This window comes from Cupressus sempervirens, chromosome 1, assembly GCF_028749045.1.
Source record: "Cupressus sempervirens isolate cs-2001-9-10 chromosome 1, ASM2874904v1, whole genome shotgun sequence".
Lineage (NCBI taxonomy): Eukaryota > Viridiplantae > Streptophyta > Pinopsida > Cupressales > Cupressaceae > Cupressus > Cupressus sempervirens.
In genome coordinates, this window is record NC_143118.1 from 475,121,488 (window position 1) to 475,141,916 (window position 20,429).

The window sequence follows — 20,429 nt, forward strand, 5'->3', positions numbered from 1 at the left end:
GTTCTTGGTAGTATTGGGCTAAATCTTCTAAAGTTCGCTCTTTCAAATGAGAATTGGTAAAATTGGCCAGATGTGAAAAGTGTTGTCCATGTGGCTCTGAGAATGAAAATTATTTGCTTGTTTGAGAATTGAATGTCTTGACTTACTATTTTTAGAATTTCTATTATTAGTAAGTCTATTTTTAGTAAATTTCATTGCCTCTCAGATTGGCCTTATTTTGACTTTGGGACAACTTACTATTTTTAGAAAGTCTATTTTTAGTAAATTTCATTACCTCTCAGATTGGCCTTATTTTGACTTTGGGACAACTTACTATTTTTAGATTGTCTATTTATGGCAGGTCTATTTCTGCAACAAGTGAGCTATGGTTGATAAAGAGCCAAAAGGGTACATGTGTCTATATCCAAAAGAATGAGCAAGCATGACAGTCAATCAAGAAAAAAATGCTCAACTCTGGAATCACCCATGAAATATCCAAAAGTAGAAAGGCATGAAGATAATAGAAAAAATGGTTGTCGTGGAATTCTTCCATCATGGACAAAATCCACGATCTCTCAAAAAATCCAGCCTTGGAGAAAAATGGTGGTTGCGAAATTCTTTTATCATGGACAAAATCCATGATCACTCAAAAAGTCTCACCTTGGAGAAAAATGGTTGTTGCGGAATTCTTCCATCATGGACAAAATCCATGATCACTCAAAAAGTCTCACCTTGGAGAAAAATGGTTGTTGTGAAATTCTTCCATCATGGACAAAATCCATGATCTCTCAAAAAATCCAGCCTTGGAGAAAAATTGTTGTTGCGAAATTCTTCCATCATGGACAAAATCCATGACCACTCAAAATTTCCACAAGCAAGAGAATTAGAAATCATGGAAGCAAATATGGCTAAGTGTTGGAAACTTTCTCCTTCATGGAAGAAAAAATGGCTAAGTGTTGGAAACTTTCTCCTTCATGGAAGAAAAACTGGCCAAGTGTCGGCAATTCCTCCTTGATGGAAGAAAAAATGCTAGTGTTGGAAGTTTCTCCTTCATGGAAGAAAAATTGGCTAAGTGTTGGAAACTTTCTCCTTCATGGAAGAAAAAATGGCTAAATGTTGGAAACTTTCTCCTTCATGGAAGAAAAACTGGCTAAGTGTTGAAGATTTCTCCTTCATGGAAGAAAAACTGGCTAAGTGTTGAAGATTTCTCCTTCATGGAAGAATAAATGGCTAAGTGTTGGAAACTTTCTCCTTCATGGAAAAATGAAAAAAGATTAAGTGCTAGAAATTTCTCCTCCAGATCTTGAATTTCACCCTCTTCAAGTGTGTACCCAAGACTGGAAAAATGATTGATGATGATTAAAAAAAAAAGGGGAATTCTTCAAAATGTAAGAAAAGGCATAATAGTGAATTGAAAGCATTTGAAGAAAAAGGAGGAGAAAGCTCTAGTTCTAGAAATTCAAGAAAAACGCTCAAATCCAAAATTCTAGTACCAAAATCAAAGTACTAAATGATCCGGTCCCAGAGATTCAAAGTTCAAAGATCAAAGTTCAAATCCAAAAATCCAAGAACATGGCTAAGGAAATGTTTGAAAGCTTTACCAGGGAATCCAGTCGATGGAAAAAGATTGTTGATAACATCAAGCAAGGAATATCAAATGTAGTTGCATCCTTGTTATCACAAAGATTAAGGGAAGAGGAAATGACAACTGATAATCTGAAAGTCAAGTTAGAGGAATTCTTTCAGCTAAACGTATATGGAAGAGATGATTTTGAGAACTTCTCCATCTTCTCAAATACAATGCACACTACTAAGGACTTACTACCAGATTGGGATGAAAGCTTGGGAAAAGCAGAAAGAGCAATTGCAGTTCTAGAATTCAAGCAAGAATCTGCACCAAGCATCAGTATAGAGGAGTTGGAAATAGTATTAGATCGATTTCGATCTTTCAGGCAAAGAAATCAAAGATAGATGCATTAAATGCAGAGTGCGTGTACATAGGGATCATTTATTACACCCCACTCTTTTTTAATTTGCATGCATGATGGGCATTTATTACCCACTACAGTAGTGGATTCCTTATGGCATTAATGTAGATTCTTTTCCATTGCCCTAACCCTAATTAGGGCTGATGTGGCATGATCTCAGCCATCGGTTATTGTGATCATCCGGGCCACCCATTGTAATCGAGGACCTATATAAAGGCCTCATTTCTCATTTGTAAAGGGGAGATTTTTATGAGATTGTTGCTATGAATTACTAAGATAATAAAGTTTTCATTAGAGTTTGGTGAATACTTGACGTGTCTTAATGCTTGCTTGTTCTCCTAAAATTTCTTTAAGTAGATTAAGTTTAGCATAGTCAATGTGTGGTGATTACAATGGAGAATATGATGGTGTATTGATGAATTCCTTTGGTTCATACTTTTGATGTTTTAGTGATTCTAATTCGTTGTGTAAAGTTAGCTTGAACCTCTTTCATGCATATGCTCAACTTCTATCATTTGTATACATTGTTCCTTATGATGGTGTATGCGGTGATATGAAAATCTTTGGCATAACCCTTGAAGATTGCACTGGTTCATGCTTAGTTGTAGTATAACTTGGCGAAGCTGAATTCAGTAAATTGAGGAATTTGTCCACTAAAATACTATTTTTTGTTATCACTACCCTTGGGATTAGAATAGAGTTCCTGAGCCCCATCCTATTTAATTTCTGCATATTCTGTGAAAAATTCAAAAAAAAGCGCTTCATTGCAAAACCTTAAGATAGCTCCCACATCCAGGATGGCTTGAAATGAATATAAATAAACACGTACGGCCCCTTGTGATCATCAGCAAATCACATCAACCACCGATCTTATCCACAGTCAAGACCTGGCATTAGATGAACCTTGAAGTCATTGTATGATCTTCTAGCAATCTTAGCATACACAAGACTTTATTCAAGAGAGGATAAGATATTTCGGTATTTTGTTCTACTGTTTGGTGAGTCATAAAACACACATCAACAGGTATTTCAAAAGATAACAAAGCACCGCCCGCCCTCCATTCAGATAGAAATCAAATAAAGAATAAGATCAAGCAGGCCATAGAAGATAGTTCACAAGAAAAGTAGCTTAACATATACATAGAGATCAAATAAAGATATCAATCAAGTCAGCCATAGAATAAACTTCATGTTAGTAGTTACATAACTCATGTTCATAATAACATGTGTTCATTGCACCTTCTATGAAAACTCTATCAAGCCACCTCTTCTAGGTTTCACTTTCCCTTAGATTGAAACTATTGGGTGGCAACTGCATATTTCTCGGATACCAACATGGCATTGCACTAATGAGACAGAGCCCTTTTTCTCATTCACTAATAAAAAACATGGCATTGGACTTCACCAATTTTATATTATGGATACCAGAATCAGTCTAGTTTCTAATGCAGCTATAAAACGCGAGTCTTGATTCCCAATCATTATTGCATCTCTGTTAAAAGAGAGTGTGATGTAGGATAACCTTAGCCAGAACAACAAAAGTGTATTCAAATTTGAGGTTAAAACCCCCACAATTGTTCCAGAATCTCTGGAAATGTAATATAACGCACTATTGTTATAGCATATAATAAGTAGCACAGTAGAGGAAGGAAAGAAATTATAATCATGTCCAAAAACGGCCAAAGTAAATTGGACCCAAGTAGATGTGATGTTTTAATAGCAAATGATGCTCTTTTAGAAACCAGACAGTATGCCCACTGCCACAATAGCCGGCAAAGGTGCCAGGCCTATTACCAAGCAACCTTTCTCAAAGTAATACAATTATTTAACTGTCCAATGATGAACTCTTTTAAGACCAGACAGTATGCCCACTGCCACAATAGCCGCAAAGGTACCAAGCCAATTACCAAGCAGTCTTTCTCAAAGTAATACAATTATTTAACTGTCCAAAAACGGCCAAACTAAAATGGACCCAAGCAGACATGATGTTTTAAAAGAAAATGATGAACTCTTTTAAGATCAGACAGTATGCACATTGCCACATAGCAGGCAAAGGTGACAGGCCTATTACCTAGCAGTCTTTCTCGAAGTAATACAATTATTTAACAATAACAATACGTGCAACTCTATCTAACTTTATATCCTACTTCAAATATCTTCTTTACAGTTAGCTTTGTCCAACTTTTGGCGCTTTGCTTCAGGCAACTCACTTTCTCTTTGACAAGTTAAATTATTGATGAAGTCAGGTCCCAACAGAGAAGTATGCTTGCTTGTAATTTGACGACCAGCCCTAGGCTTTGGTCCCCAGTAACTTTCAGGATTGGGAAGAAAACGAGGAACTTTTTTACATTGAGCATGGCTGAGAGCAGCTTGTGCCTGTGTGAAATTGGCCTGGAAAAGCATCCAAACAAATGGTATCACTAAGTTGAAAAAATTATGGTGAACAAAGTCCCAAGTTCAAAAAGAATCTTCATACCTTGAGAGTAGGCTCTTTGGCAAGGATAATACTTCCTGACTGATCAGAAGGTTGGCTTTTCACTGGATGCAATTGTACCTGGAGGTAAACAGACATTGGTAAACTATAAGAATCTTTGATATAAAACCAATACATATAAACATCATATTAGAGCGAAAGAAGATCCATCACAAGTTCCTTCAAGTAAATAATCAAAATTTCAAATATGGGTAAGCCAACTAACTCAAGCAGAAATAATCAATGAAGGGATTTCAAGGAGGGGATGAAAATATTTACCAGTGACGAAAAGAAATAAGACAAAGAAATGCAAGAATAATAATGATCAGCTATTTAGGTAAGAGCCTACAACACAATGGTAAATTGTGAGCCTCTTATCAAAGAGGTCTTGGGTTCGAACCTACTCACACTTAATAAATAATAATAATTAATCACGACACATAATAATTAATCTTGGCTCCAGCCTCTTGCCAATCGAAAAAAACAAATAATGATCAGCTATTTTACCCAGCAGCGCATGATATCCCAGACGACATCCATGGGAGCGTCTGTTTTCAAGCCCAATGGGGCTGTATGAGTTCCTGAAACACGATATCCTGCATTGACTATTGCTGATCGAAGCATATTTGCTCCTATAGAGGTACATTTCAACGTACCACATATATTGTGTTGACAAAGGAAAAGAGGTACATCCAGTAATTCCTGCAATATATTATTTCCACTTTAATTAATAATTTAACAATAATCTATGCACTCAAAATTGAAGAACAAAGAAAAGGCAGTGCCACCGATCACTTAACTATGCATTACTTAGTAGGGAAACAATAGAACTGTTCACAATTTAACCATAGAGAATACTATGTTCATAAAATGGTAGCCAATTAAAATTTATCAAACCAACCTGCACAGATAGCATTTAATACAGAAAATGGAAAAGATCCTTACCTCAGACACAGATGTCATGATAGCATATATCCTGTCATATGCAGGATAGCATGACTTCAGGGAGGTGACCATTGATAATATGGAGGAAACCCAGTCAGGATCATGAATTGGAGCAGACCATATAGGCCCACCCATATTAAATTTTTTACCACAATCACTGCACTCCTGAGGAACAACTGGGCCACAACCAGGTAAATATCGCACACTGTTATTCTTTAGGACACCAAAACAACACATCAGAATCAGCATAAACTTGAGGCAGATCAGGCACACCACATCAACTGTCAAATTTCTTACAAGCAAGCAGTCTTCTAAAAAGTATTCATTAATAAGTTAAGTTATCAAGCCTTTTAAAAAGAGCTCCAAAATTATATCAAAATATTTTTGCCCAGAAATTTACTTTAATTAAAATTAACAAAATAGTATCATTTCCTGAAAAGTAAAGTTAAAGATACCTTGTTCACAGTCCGAGCCAGAGGCTGTAAGTGGAAGGAATCACATCCAACACACTGATATATATACGACAATTTAAGAGGCGTATTTTTCATTGCATTTGCAGAACTACAAAAAATCAAGAATTTAGTTATTTATTACCATTAAAATGTGTGGAAGAAACAATAAGTCGTGCAATATCAAGTTTTGTAATTGTCTGATTTCTAATCAAACTGTAAGGTGAAAAATGTACGCGTAGAACACATGCTATGCATTTCTAAGCAGAAATAATAAATTATGACTAGTTAGAGAAAGGGCAGGATACACACGTGAATATACGTACAAAAACACGAATGTAGAAATCCACTTTGACAGACAGAACAGGAACAATATATCGCTTGTAACGATTTGCGTGGCTCTGCACATTATGATTAAAATTACAATTATCAAATTATGGGAGAGAAATAGTATTATCACAGATGCAAAAAGGCAGACCCTACTAATAATACAAACCTCAATAGAAGCTAGAAGAATTCTCAAAGCCATCTCATGGCAATACTCTGCACGAGTAGGATATGAACCGTATCTGATATTATTAGACAAACATTAAGTATAAATTTAGCGATAGGCAAAAAATTGCAGTGCAAAATAAAAATCAAATGGTAATAAGCTAACAAATTTTCTCACTTAGAATAGCAAACCTCCCCATTTTTGCCACAAAGCACTGCCATGTCAGTTGCTGTGCACATTAACATCCCTCCATCTACAACTGACTGGACTGCTGAGTCCAGGAAAACAGAAGGGGAACCATAAGGATCAAGATCAACCTGAAAATGACAAATATAAATCAGAAAACCATCACAGTGAAGAATGAGTTTAATTAAAATACCACAGCATATCACAGCTCACACAAAACAGTATATCTGTAGATAGTACATCATTATACCTATACAAGCCATATCTGCAAATACGAAAGCATTGGAAATTAGCTCAAATAATAAATTGTTCATAAAAGGACACAATGAAAGACTGTATAACTCAGAAATTTTACAAGTATGAAAGAGAATAGGAAATTGCAGACAACAAGCAGAAACATAGGATAAGATCATGGTAGCCCTGTGTAATATCCCCATCCTGTCAACCAAGGAGCTTAATTTTGTTAAGTCTCTGAAGAGAAAAATGCAATAAAGATCCTATATAAAGGAGTCGAGTACACTATCAATTACATCTAGAGACCAATATCTAATAGATAAATGACTTCAAAGCACCAGCCAAGAAGGCTGTCACCGCAATTAACAATTAAACAAAGAAACGGAGAATGATAAATGCCAACAATGAAATGGAATGCATAAGTCGAATATACCAAGCGAATATTCTGAATTAATAAGTTCTGTTAGGAGCTAAGGCATCACAAGATCATTGATTGGTCAATGATATCAATTAATTCAGCTAGCCTGGGTAAACCCAATCACACCAAGCTGTAGCATTAACAATCAGTATCAACCATGGTCAATACTCTCAAGGAAAACTCTGGAGTTGAGGATAGTATGAAGCCTATGATTGGCAACTACAATATGGTAATCTTCAACTTTCCATTGACCAAGAACAGCACTGGGCAAAGTGATCGTGCATAATTGATAAAGCAGAAATGAAGCTTGTTGAGATTAGCCATCAGTCAAGGAGAACCTGATGTTGCACCAAGATATGTCAAGACTGAAGGGAAATGAGAACATCCCCAAAAACCATCTGTAATCAGCATGCACATCCTTATATCCAATGATTACTTTAATAACTTCTAACAAACAAATACAAGTACATACTACTGTGTCATAAAAGTGAAAACAAACAGAATTGATTTCCCACAATTAAAACCTTAAAGGAAGGCGATTGCAATTTACAGATCAAACAAATTTCAGCAGCATTACGACAAAGATTTAGTATTCTAGAATCTTAAAACTAAGACAGAACAGAAAACACAGATATACATGGGGAAAACACTTCCAAGTGAAAAACACCACACTACAAAACATTGAGCCGATGTATTATTCAGCAACAAGTTACAATACATTTCAGGATCTACGTCTTCACATGGATATTTACATCTTGTTACATCCTACAAAAAATCCCACAGCATAACCCTATGAAATAAACTCCACACTCTCTCTCTCACATTGTAAATCAACAAAGGCACCAGTATATATAGAGCTCAACACAAGAGGTGTGTTCCCATGGTTTCCAAAACCATCTTCAACACATAAGAGATAAGTTGTGTCATAATATAAGAAACTTGACAATTTCATGACATATTGCTCATGGCAACTTCCAAGGAAACAACACCTATCTCATCCATAACAGTCATCTTGCCAAATACAATGCACATAACATTGAAATTACCATGACTAGGATCGGGCACCTTCCTTACCTCACACCACTTGTCAAAAGTGAACCCCACCATGTCTGTTGCTAAAATACAACTCCAATGCACAAAAGTAATTGCCAACCAAGACTCGTTAGTCGATATAGGAAATTGCCAAAACAATTTCCACACTAATGAAGATACGCCCTGATACCACTGACGAAGGTACGCACCACCCTTACCAACTCATAACCAAAAAATGCCACAATAAGGAGAAAAAGAGATGACAAAATACTTCCCAAGCAATTTTATTAAACTTGAAAATCCTTAGCAATTACAATAACCTTTCTACAAGATCTCTCAAGATCCAATCCAAGCCCAAGCTAGCCCAGATCCACACTCTGGTAGAAACCTCTGAGATCTCAACTTGTGCTCGCAAGCCACTAAGCAATCTCCTTGTTTCTAAACCGCAGCCACTAGCTCTTCTTCAACTTTATCCAAGATCCAAGTGTAAACTGCCTCACATTCGGCGCTCTGTCTACACTCACAACTCCACCATAATCCTGTTGTAAACTGCCTCACATTCGGCGCTCTATCCACAGACTCAAGAAAACTCACTCTTCACTCCCTCCTCTTTCACACCTTGAAGACTTCCAAGCTTTCCAAGCTTCACCTTCCACAACTTCTACTTCCCGAGCTCCTTCTTCTCGAGCTTCCACTTCTCAAACTTCACCTTGAGCTTCTACTCCTCGAGCTTCTCCTTGAGCTTGATTTAGAAATGCTCATATGCCTTGCTTAAATAGGCACTTACCATCCCATGCATGACTTATCCACAACCTTCTAGAATTCCTCCACAACCCTCTACAACTTCCATAACCTTCTACAATACTCATAACTTTCTAGAATTCTACCCACACACCTCGATAAATGGAATGACAACCATTTATTTTTTTATTTTTTCCTATTATGCCACCTATGCACCTCGAAAATAAAAATCCTCTATTTCTTTCTTTTCTCCTTTTTCCCCTTTTTTATTTTTTTATTATTTCTCCTCTAATTTTCGTCACTTTCTCTCTCCTCCAGATTTTTTTTTTTTTTTTTTCAATAATTTTTCCATGCAAGATGCTCATGCATCACCCACCAAATGAAAATATATGACAATATCTTCCTATAACTTAGCATCTTCCAAGTAGGTGTCAAGTTCCTAGAAAATAAGGAATAAGCTATCTCATCATCTGCCATGTAGGATGCCACCTCACCAAGGGGTCCCACAAAGTGAATGGCAACTTATGAAATCAATAACTTGAGATATTTCAATCAATTATATAAATCATCATGTTAGGACTCTAAGGTTGAGACACCTTAATCCCAACAAAGGTTATAATCACATACTTCAAGACAATGGTCGAGAAAATATGTTTAAGTGATACTGAAGTAATCAAACGATTTAACAATGATTATGTTGACCGTAGGAAAAGGCTATTAAGGTTACAAGCAATGAGTACCAAGGATATTGATTGATTATCATTTCCAGCGAACTTGGCCAATCCTATCATCTTCATAATTTGTGGAGATTGTTATTGATAATTGTTAATGGCTTTGTATCATTGATTAAATAATTAAAGAATAGATTAGCCTAGAGAAGGCACAAGTCATCTCAATTTAATTAGCCATGACAATTATGAAGGCTCTCATAATGAAAGAATGTGATAACTATTATAGTATTATGTGGTGATAAGAAGAAAACTAATCGATAATACTAAGATCAATTATATATGGTACAGTTAAGCCTCATAAAAGGATGTGATTAAGTCACTGATCATTATGCTAATGAAGTAGAGTGTTGATAATTAAAGGCTACAATACCGGATGCACACCACCTGCCCCTACATCCTGGTGCGAATGGGTATGGATGCAGTGGAGGATGTGTTAGGATTCCCTATGGATGAGCAGTCAGACAGCATCCCAATGCATTCTGCCATTTAGTGACTTTTTTAACTTTTAAAAAAAACACATTCTAAAGTGTTTTTTACTGTTTTTTTTCCAATGAAACCTAAAAAGGCATTTGGTATTTATCTTTGGCATTTGGTATTGATCAATGATGAAGTATCAAACCATCAAATGATTTCATTCTGTAAATTTCTTTACTTTTTTTAACATATATAAATTTGTATATATACACACATACCCAAATGCATCCAAAAAAAACTCAAAAACAATTCACACATTCTAAAGTGTTTTTAACTGTTCTTTTGCATTGAAACCTAAAAAAGCATTTGGTATTTATCTTTGGCATTTGGCATTGATCAATGAAGAAGTATCATACTATCAAGTGATTTAATTTTGTAAATTTCAACTTTTTTTACATGTATAAATTTGTATACATACACACACATACCCAAATGCATCCCAAAAAACTCAAAAAAAATTCACCTATCGGTCTTTTGTACCCACATCTGTACCTGGACCTGGACCCAAACCGATAACTTAGATAAATGGTCATATGACATGACCTTTGGTAATGTGACTCCTCATTCCCATTCCAATGTATAAGGAGTTCACAATCCTTCACGGAAATTATCATTTAGAATTTAACTTATCCTAATCCATCCTATTTGGATCTGCTTAAATTGAGCACTTGCCTTATTGTCAAATCCAGTTGCAAGCATCTAAATATACATCAAAGACAGCACAATTATTGTTGCAAGAATACATATTCAGATTAACACATATTCAGATTTAACACAGTAGCTTCAGCGCTCTAAAGCAATATCGCCATCTTTTGTTGCATGCACAGATTGCCATATCAGATATAGCAGCACCTTGTGATTGTTCAAGCATATTGACAAATCAGGCACGTCATAGTTGAAAATTTCGGAGAATAATAGCCAAATTCGCGGATTTTCGAGGGTTGCTAGCAAAACCGAAATAAACGCTCAATAAACCGGGGCCGATATTTTAGTAAACTCGCAGAGATTTCAGAGTTAAATTCGTGCATAAAACAAAAAACCGCCATTTAAATCGTTGACTGGATCAACACGATTTTGTTTTAGGTTGAATGTTAAAAAAATTTATTACATCTACCACATGGGAAAGAAATAAGATGCCGTGTGGGAAAGACAGAAGCAAAATAGAAGATATTTTCGCAGTCGGAAAAGTTGCGATGACTCTTTCAGCAGTCAGCAGTTGGAACAGCTAGAGTCCTGGACACAACATTCGCCATTGTTTATAACTTTCTTGGACCGTTGGACACAGTGACCGCACCATTCACCATTGTTTCCATTTCCAAGCTTTCAAAACAGTGGGAAGTTTGTTTACTGACGACAGAGAGAAATGTTTTGAATTTTTATGAGCTCGTGATTCCATTTTCTGCAGAGTGAGAAGTTTGTTTGGCCAGGCCAGGATTCCATTTTTGTCTTGTTTTCCTGCTTATATATTTTATATATTTTGTATTTCTGATTTCATATTATATTAATATATTTTATTATATTTAGTTAAATAAAAATTGTTTTTTACTTTTTTTTACATTTTAGTAGCATATAATAGTAAATTAGTAAGTCTGCAACTATTAAATTTTTTATAATCATTAACAGTCTGCTAATACTCAGTAACAGCCTTCCATTTTTAGTATTTTTAGTATTTTACTATACCAAATTATTTATTTACAATAATAATTTAATAAATATTAAAAAAAATTAAATAGTAATAACATGTATCAATAACTGTAAGTATGTAACCCTTATTAACTTATACTAAATTTTACTAATTGTGATTAAATTTTAATTTATAATCTTTGATTTCCATGTATCTGATAATTCTTTATCTTTCAATTTGCAAACTTGCAGTGCCAGTTTGTAACTGTACAAAATGGCTGGTGGCAGAAAGAAAGACCCTTTATGGATACATGGGATGGCAGGGGCAAACAAAGGAGATATCCAATGTATCCATTGCCTTAAAGAGATGAGTTTAGGCATCAGTCAATTGAAATATCATCTTGCCAAGATTCCATGCAATGATATTACACCATGTGTCCAGAAGAGGCTACGAGAGAGGCTTTGAAAAGCCTTCAAAAATATGCACAAAGTAAGGCAGATAAAAAAAAGGACATTCGAGGCCATGGCAGCCCCAATGGGGACTTTTATTTCTACAGCATCACAAACAGGTGGAGAGGCTTCTTCTTCAATTGGGCCTTGGATACAAGCATCAGGAAGTGTGGCAGGTCTTTATCAGACTTTTGGGTTCCACGTAACACTCCTAGTGCTGAACTTGGCTTGCTAGGCACTGCATGGAACAAGGAGATGAATGAGAAGACAAAGGTGGCAATTACAAGATTTTGGATCCACAATGATATTCCCTTCAATTTTTTATGTAGTCCATATTGCGATCAAGTGGTCACTTCTATTTCTTTATCTAGTAAAGGGTTCAAACCCCCAACTCATTATGAGGTGAGTGGGTCGTTGTTAGACGGTGAGGTAAAAAATATTTATCAACTTCTAGAAGAGCAAAGAAAAGTTTGGGAAAAGAAAGGCTGCACCATTATATCCGATGGTTGGACAGATTGCAGGAATAGAACACTCATCAACTTTATAGTTGCTTCAGGGGGGCAGTTGGCATTTCTAAAATCAGTTGATGCCTCTAATCAAGTAAAAAATGTAGAAAATTTGTGCAACATGTTGGATGAGGTGGTAATGGAAGTGGGAGTGGCTAACGTCATCCAGATTGTGACTGATAATGCAGCAGCATATGTTGCAGCTGGTAGAATTTTGATGGAGAGGCACCCCACATTATTTTGGAGCCTTTGTGTTGCCCATTGTCTTGACTTGCTCCTTGAGGACCTAGAGAAACTAAGTTGGGTGGAGAAGGTGGTTGAAGATGGAAGAAATATTGCGAAGTACATCTACAATCATACATGGGTCTTGAGTCTTATGAGACAACAAACTAGCAGTAAGGATCTTGTACGAGCAGGGGTCACACACTTTGCCACTAATTTTCTAAACTTGCAAAGCATATCTAAGAGAGTGTTAGACCTCATGCGCATGTTTCTTGATAAGAAATGGTTAGAGAGTCCTTATGCCCGGAACCTGAAGCAAAGAAGATTGTGAATATTGCGTTTGATGCTAGCTTTGAAAATCTAATGGAGGAGACCCTCAAAGTAAGTTTTCAAGTCTTCATTGATGATTTAGTATTAAACTTTGAAATATTTGCATTGGCTGATTTTTGTATGTTTTATTATGTCTAGGTGTTAGAACCGTTGGTGAAGGTCCTACGAATTGTAGATGGGGATAAAAACCCCATGGGGTTTCTATATGAGGCCATGGATAAGGAAAAAGAAGTCATTCAACAGTTGTATAGGTCAAATGAGACTAAATATAGACCCATATGGAACATCATTGATTGTAGGTGGAACCGACAACTCCACCAACACATTCCTGCAGCTACCTACTTCTTGAACCCCAAGTACTATTTCTCCAACACTTCTAAAGCAGATGCAGAGGTTCAAATTGGCTTGGGCACATGTATTCAAAGATTAGTTGTTGATACGAACCTCCGAGACCTCATACTTGATGAGCTGCAAAGCTATAAGAGGGAAGAGGGGCCATTGTTTTCTTCTCCTGATTGCAAACATAGGAAATACACCTTGCAGCCAGCTAAAAAAGAAGATGTGTTTAGTTTTATCATACCATTTATTTCACTAGAGAAGTTTATTGAAAATTTTACCACATCATAAATGATTTTTTTAATCCTTGCAGATCTGTGGTGGGAAGATTATGGTGCCACAACACCTAATCTTCAACAACTTGCCATCCGAATTTTATCGCAGCCTTGTAGTGCTTCTGGCTGCGAGAGAAATTGGAGTACTTTTCAAAACATACATACAAAGAAACGTAATAGGTTGACTCAAAAGCACCTAAATGACTTGGTTTATGTGAAGTACAACCTTCTCTTACAGGAGAAGAAGGCGAAAGGTCAAGTTTCATATGAAGCACTAGACTTGGATGATATTGATCCATATTCAGCAAATTGGATTGCTCCTCCTGATTGGTGAGGATGCAGATGCGGATGTGGATGAACCTTTATTGACAGATGAGCAGCTAGCTGAGTTTGAGAAAGAAGTAGAAGACTGGGATGGGGATGTGGCAGCACGTGAGGAGGAACATGGGCTTGGTTATCCATCAAAGGCTTTTTGTTGAGCATGAGACACCTATTAGGGAAACTATTGAGGATGTTCCCACAGCAACTACTTTAACACCACCCACCCAGTAGCAACTATCTCTTTTGAGTTTTAGTCGTAGACACAATTTATGATTGCCACTTTTTGTTTTCATTGATACTAAAACTTGAACTTAATATGTATTTAGAAGTAGTAGTTTCATAGAGTTTGACTTCTATATGTATTGAACTTATTTATATTCAAATGTTGTACTTGTTTTATGGTATATGATTCTAGCACTATGTTAATCAAATAAGTTCTACTTGCTATGAATTACTGTTTAACTAAAAACTTTGATTGTTATATGGGGGATATCTCAAACTATTAAATATTCTACAAATTTGGTGTATATGTATGCATGTTAAAGAATATTTTAAAAAATTGTATATTTTCAAATGTTCGATAAAAGTATCAATTTATTGCCGATTTGTTTGCCGAGTTTTTGCCGATTCCGAATTTTTCAAAAAAATTGGGCCTGCTGAGATATTGCCGATTCCGAATTTTTCAACTATAGTATAAACTACAGCAAATCCTAGAATGGAACATTACACACCATTATACCGAGATAAAACATTATGGGTACCTGCACATTGCAAATAGAGGGTTGCGCCTGCCAATCCAAAAGAATAATAAAAGCTCTTCCAAATTTGTGATAAGCCTCATAATTAATATCTGATAGGTTGATTCTTTCCAATTCAGTCCTTTACAGAGTACCTTTGCAGGCAATCATTTCACACAGCCAGTTTTAAAGCTCGAATGATGGTATATAAAAACAGAAAATGAAGAATCAAATAAAATTGAGTAAACAATTGGCAAGACAACCATGCAAAATTTTACCATAACATGATGATTCAGATGACTGAAGCTATTTCTCAACCATAATAAAATTGACAACCCTTCGGCCTTTTTAGCTAAGACCTTTTCCACTGTAATCATGTCAGCAACTCAGAGTCAATACCTTCTGGCATGCTCAAAATTGCCAATAGCTTGATTCAGTGTGAGAAGTAAAGAAAAAGCTTGTGATAGATTAATTTCTATGAATGCCTTTTTCATGGTTCAAACATCTAAAGTAGAGAGTAGTCCCCTTTCCTGTGTAGATTCTTCTCTCCTTCCACTCCTCCAACATCTCATTGGAATTTTACGAATGGTTCTTCCTTTGCCAACAGATCTTGCCATTCCTCAAGGGTACCAATGAAGAAATTTTTAGTGCCTTTTTCTTCTGTTTTACTTGCACACAAATCTTGGAGTTTCTAAAGTCTTTCTTCGCAATGATTTGGTCATGGCTATTGTATGCATATACAATTCCTGCAACACTTTGTTAAATGACTTTGCAGACAATCTTGGTATACTTACCGAAATTTCTACATACACAAGAAACTTGCTAGTCTGATACCAGTGATATGTAATTTCCTCCTTACAACTTCCTTGCCATGGAAATTTAATGCAGATTTTAATGTGCATTCCAAAGCTACTCAACTTTACTCAAATGATATTGTTTAGAGAATGCTAGCTTAGTAGAAGGTATACATCGCTTGCATTTAACACTTTCTCCACTCTTGTGCCTTCAGTCGAAGACTCAATTCCTACTATCATATACTGGGAGCTCTTTTCGGTGAAATAAGGGACTTCTAAACATCTCATCTAAAGGTACATTATTATTCTGCTGGTTAGTTAATAAAAGAACTAGTCAATTTAACCGGGACATTACCAAGCAGTTGCTCTCATTAATCAGCAGTTATGTCCTAGTCACCTTCTGGTGCATGAATTTGTAAATTCCAGCTATAAGAACAATTTTATTTTGAACTAGAAACAGTCAGCATAGAAATCATTTTAACTAGCAGTATCTAGAAATAAGTGACATTGTCCAAATTATACAACAATGAATATAAGCAGACACTGAAACGCATTGCTTATAACTTAAGGGATACTGGGCATGTGTAAGAGCTTGAGTTGTCATGCATATTAACTGGATGCCTTGGTTCCTGTTTCCCGATCTAAGGAGCATCAAATTTAACAACATGGACTGCTGCCCTGTACACCTTAACCAAGTGGACTTAACAAGTTGTCTGGAGAAAGTGTCAAGGTCAGAGGTAGTGGGGAAAGAGTTAATTATGGTTTCTTCAAGGAGATGTTTGGGAAGAAGAGTATGGCGTATCCTATATTACATCTGATGTTGATTGTCACTCCATGAGGGTCATTTATGCCACTGAACAACAATGAAGGTAAGATTTCCACAAATGATAAACCATTCCAAGATGACGGATTCTGATCTCTATTTACTTTTAGGCCACCTGTGACAAGTCTGTCCACTGATGAGGGGAGTACTATTGGACCTATAATACCACACAGCCTTGGTGATATTGTTGACTGACGCCTCAGCAATCTGGGTAGCAATTGGCATCAGTCACCTCTGTGCCACCTCCAGTATCATAAAAGTCAAAGAGAGTCTTATCATTCCATTTAAAAAGAGAGTTGTCATAAGTTTTTTCCATTTCAACTTCAAACTAAAGGGTTAGGAATAATTACAAGGTTAGCCTTGTTCTTGAGATTAAGTTTTACTTATCCCAACCTTTCCCTATCTGATTTCTTGGAACAATTCATCATCTCCTTTGTAGTTACTAGGTTCCATGAAGTGCATTATTACATTGCCTTGTCTTCTTGATGTTGTCATCTCTTCTATAATCAAGGACTTATTCTCTTCTTCATGATGTATTAGGGTTTCATTTCTAGACGTTCTATTTTTATTTGCCATCATTTGTGTTCATATTTCCATGCATTTAATGTTAACTTCCCTTGTTTATCAACTTCAAGATGATGAAGTTGGATACACAAGGTAACTTGGGGTTTATTTGTGCAAGAAGCATTATTCATCTCATGTACAATTATGGATGAAAGAAACTTGTGGTTGATATCCTTGAACAATTTTACATATCTTGAATCATGATCTCTCGACTTAACCTTTACTATAATCACCTCTTGTGCATGACCCTTGCGATGATGTAAGATCAACTCAGGATCTTCACGAGTCCATGTACATGATTCATTTGTGATAAAAGATATGCATGAAGAGTCAACTGCTTCCATCCCCTTAGAGGGCTCAGAAATTATTATCTCTTCTGGTACTTTAAAAGTTTAAACTCCTTGAAGTGCATTGTGCTCATGCTCTGACTATCTGCTTCATGTTACCTTTGATGAATTATACTAATCTTTTATTTGTCGTCACACTTTATTCCTTCCTCCTTGATGTGACAACCTTCAAAGTTTTTAATGATATTGGTTGTGAACTTCTTGACTCCAATTTATAATCACTCTTTGCAATTTGTCTCTTCAGGTCAAGTTAATGATTTTTACGTTCTTTAGGGGCTTGTTTATTGATTAGCTCTATGTGATCCTCTTGAGACATATCATGATGCAATCCAGCTTTTACCCGATTTTGTTGAATTTGTAAACATAGATCCCTCAATGTTGGCTCACTGTTTTCTTGTCATTCAACGTTAGATGGAAATGTTGATTTTGAACTAGATGTAGCCATATTTTAAGTTGTAGTTTGAGTGATGATAGATTGATATTGCCTCCTGTCTTGCCGCCACTGTTTATTTCCTTTAGTACACCAAATAAATGAGTATGTCTTTCTTGAATATTATTATAGCGTGTTGATGGATCCATTTTATCATTAAGTTTGCATAATTCTAAACTCCGCCCATCTGTAATATTATTCTCACAAACTGGCAGGATTATAAAATCTGATACCAATTGTAATGACCCCTTCTTGGCTAACTCAGAAAATAGGGACAATTGCTTTGCAAACTTAATTCCAAGAGACTAATTTCCTTAGATTACTACTGTGATTGATACTTCTTAACTTATGAGTGCTTTGAATAGCTAAATCACTGCTATTTGTAATATGACAGGTAAATTATACAGGTTGATTAAGTATATATTTATGTATTGCTAAAATTAATATTATATTATATATGTACAATCTGCTAGTGTAATGAAAATTAGTGTAATGTGCAAATATATAGTTTGGCCTTCTCTGTTATGACAAGAGAACATCGCATTAAACCTTCTTACAATGCTGAGTTTGATATATCTGTTTAACAATGCAAAGATAATTTGGTGATATGCCTCATACTTGAAAAATTTGGAATTGGCTATATCTCAGCTGGTCCAATTTTTTGAAAAAATCGGAATCGGCAAAAAAATTGGCAATAAATCAGCACTTTTATCGAACATTTGAAAATATACAATTTCTTAAAATATTTTTTAAAATGCATACATATACAGCAAATTTGTAGAATATATAAAAGTTTAAGATATCCATCATATAATAATCAAAGTTTGTAGTTAAACAATAATTCATAGCAAGTAGAACTTGATTGATTAACATAGTGCTAGAATCATATACCAAAAACAAGTACAACATCTGAATATAAATAAGTTCAATACATATAGAAGTCAAACTCCATGAAACAACTACTTCTAAATACATATTAAGTTCAAGTTTTAGTATCAATGAAAACTAAAAGTGGTAATCATAAATTGCGTTTACGAGTAAAACTCAAAAGAGATCGTTGCTGCTGGGTGGGTGGTGTTGAAGTAGTTTGTGCGGCAACATCCTCAATAGTTGCCTTAATTGGTGTCTTGCGCTCGACAAAAGCCTCTGATAGATAACCAAGCTCATGTTCCTCCTCACGTGCTGCCACATCCGCATCCCGATCATCTGCTTCTCTCTCAAACTCAACTAGCTACTCATCTGTCAATAAAGGTTCACCCACATCCGCATCTGCATCCTCACCATCAGGAGGAGCAATCCAATCTGCTAAATATGGTTCAATATCATCCAAGTCTAGTGCTTCATATGAAGCTTGACCTTTCACCTTATTCTCCTGTAAGAGAAGGTTGTACTTCACATAAACCAAGTCATTCAGGCGCTTTTGAGTCAACCTATTATGTTTCTTTGTGTGTATGTTTTGAAAAGTACTCCAATTTCTCTCGCAACGAGAAGCACTACAAGGCTGCGATAAAATTTGGATGGCAAGTTGTTGAAGATTAGGTGTTGTGGCACCATAATCTTCCCGCCACAGATCTGCAAGGATTAAAAAAATCACTTATGATGTGGTAAAACTTCCAATAAACTTCACAAGTGAAATAAATGGTATGATAAAACTAAACACATCTTCTTTTTTACCTGGTTGCTAGGTGTATCTCCTACGTTTGCAATCAGGAGAAGAAAACAATGGCCCCTCTTCCCTCTTGTAGCTTTGCAACTCATCAAGTATGAGGTCTCGAAGGTTCGTATCAGCAACCAATCTTCGAATACATGTGCCCAAGCCAATTTGAACCTCTACATTTGCTCTAAAAGTGTTGGAGAAATAGTACTTGGGGTTCAAGAAGTAGGCAGTTGCCTGAATGTGTTGGTGGAGTTGTCAGTTCCATGAATGTGTTGGTGGAGTTGTCAGTTCCACCTACGATCAATGATGTTCCATATGGGTCTATATTTAGTCTCATTTGACCTATACAAATGTTGAATGGCCTCTTTTTCCTTATCCATGGCCTCATATAGAAACTCCATGGGATTTTTATCCCCATCCGCAATTCATAGAACCTTCACCAACGGTTCTAACACCTAGACATAATAAAACATACAATAATCAGCCAATGCAAATATTTCAAAGTTTAATACTAAATCATCAATGAAGACTTGAAAACTTACTTTGAAGGTCTCCTCCATTAGCTTTTCAAAGCTAGCATCAAACACAATCCTCACAATCTTCTCTGCTTCAGGCTTCCCAGCATAAGGACTCTCTAACCATTTCTTATCAAGAAACATGCACATGAGGTCTAACAATGTCTCAGATATGCTTTGCAAGTTTAGAAAATTAGTAGCAAAGTGTGTGACCCCTGCTCGTACAAGATACTTACCGCTAGTGTGTTGCCTTATAAGACTCAAGACCCATGTATGATTGTAGATGTACTTTGCAATATTTCTTCCATCTTCAACCACCTTCTCCACCCAACTCAGTTTCCCTAGGTCCTCAAGGA

At 36.0% G+C, this 20,429-nt stretch overlaps 1 protein-coding gene across 2 annotated transcripts in view; it reads right to left on the bottom strand.

Moving 5' to 3' along the window:
* Positions 1 to 3,562: 3,562 nt before the first annotated feature.
* The window catches only part of LOC149578345 (tRNA (guanine(26)-N(2))-dimethyltransferase 2-like), a 65,266-nt gene continuing 48,399 nt past the window's right edge, over positions 3,563 to 20,429 (bottom strand). For both annotated transcript variants that reach the window (XM_089828349.1, XM_089828350.1), the window contains 8 exons: positions 6,505 to 6,644; positions 6,331 to 6,403; positions 6,147 to 6,235; positions 5,841 to 5,946; positions 5,386 to 5,598; positions 4,948 to 5,142; positions 4,444 to 4,521; positions 3,563 to 4,358 (listed from right to left, as the gene is read on the bottom strand). In XM_089828349.1, the coding sequence (XP_089684475.1) occupies positions 4,116 to 4,358; positions 4,444 to 4,521; positions 4,948 to 5,142; positions 5,386 to 5,598; positions 5,841 to 5,946; positions 6,147 to 6,235; positions 6,331 to 6,403; positions 6,505 to 6,644 (1,137 nt within the window). In that variant the 3' untranslated portion in view covers positions 3,563 to 4,115. The remainder of the gene's footprint in view (positions 4,359 to 4,443; positions 4,522 to 4,947; positions 5,143 to 5,385; positions 5,599 to 5,840; positions 5,947 to 6,146; positions 6,236 to 6,330; positions 6,404 to 6,504; positions 6,645 to 20,429) is intronic.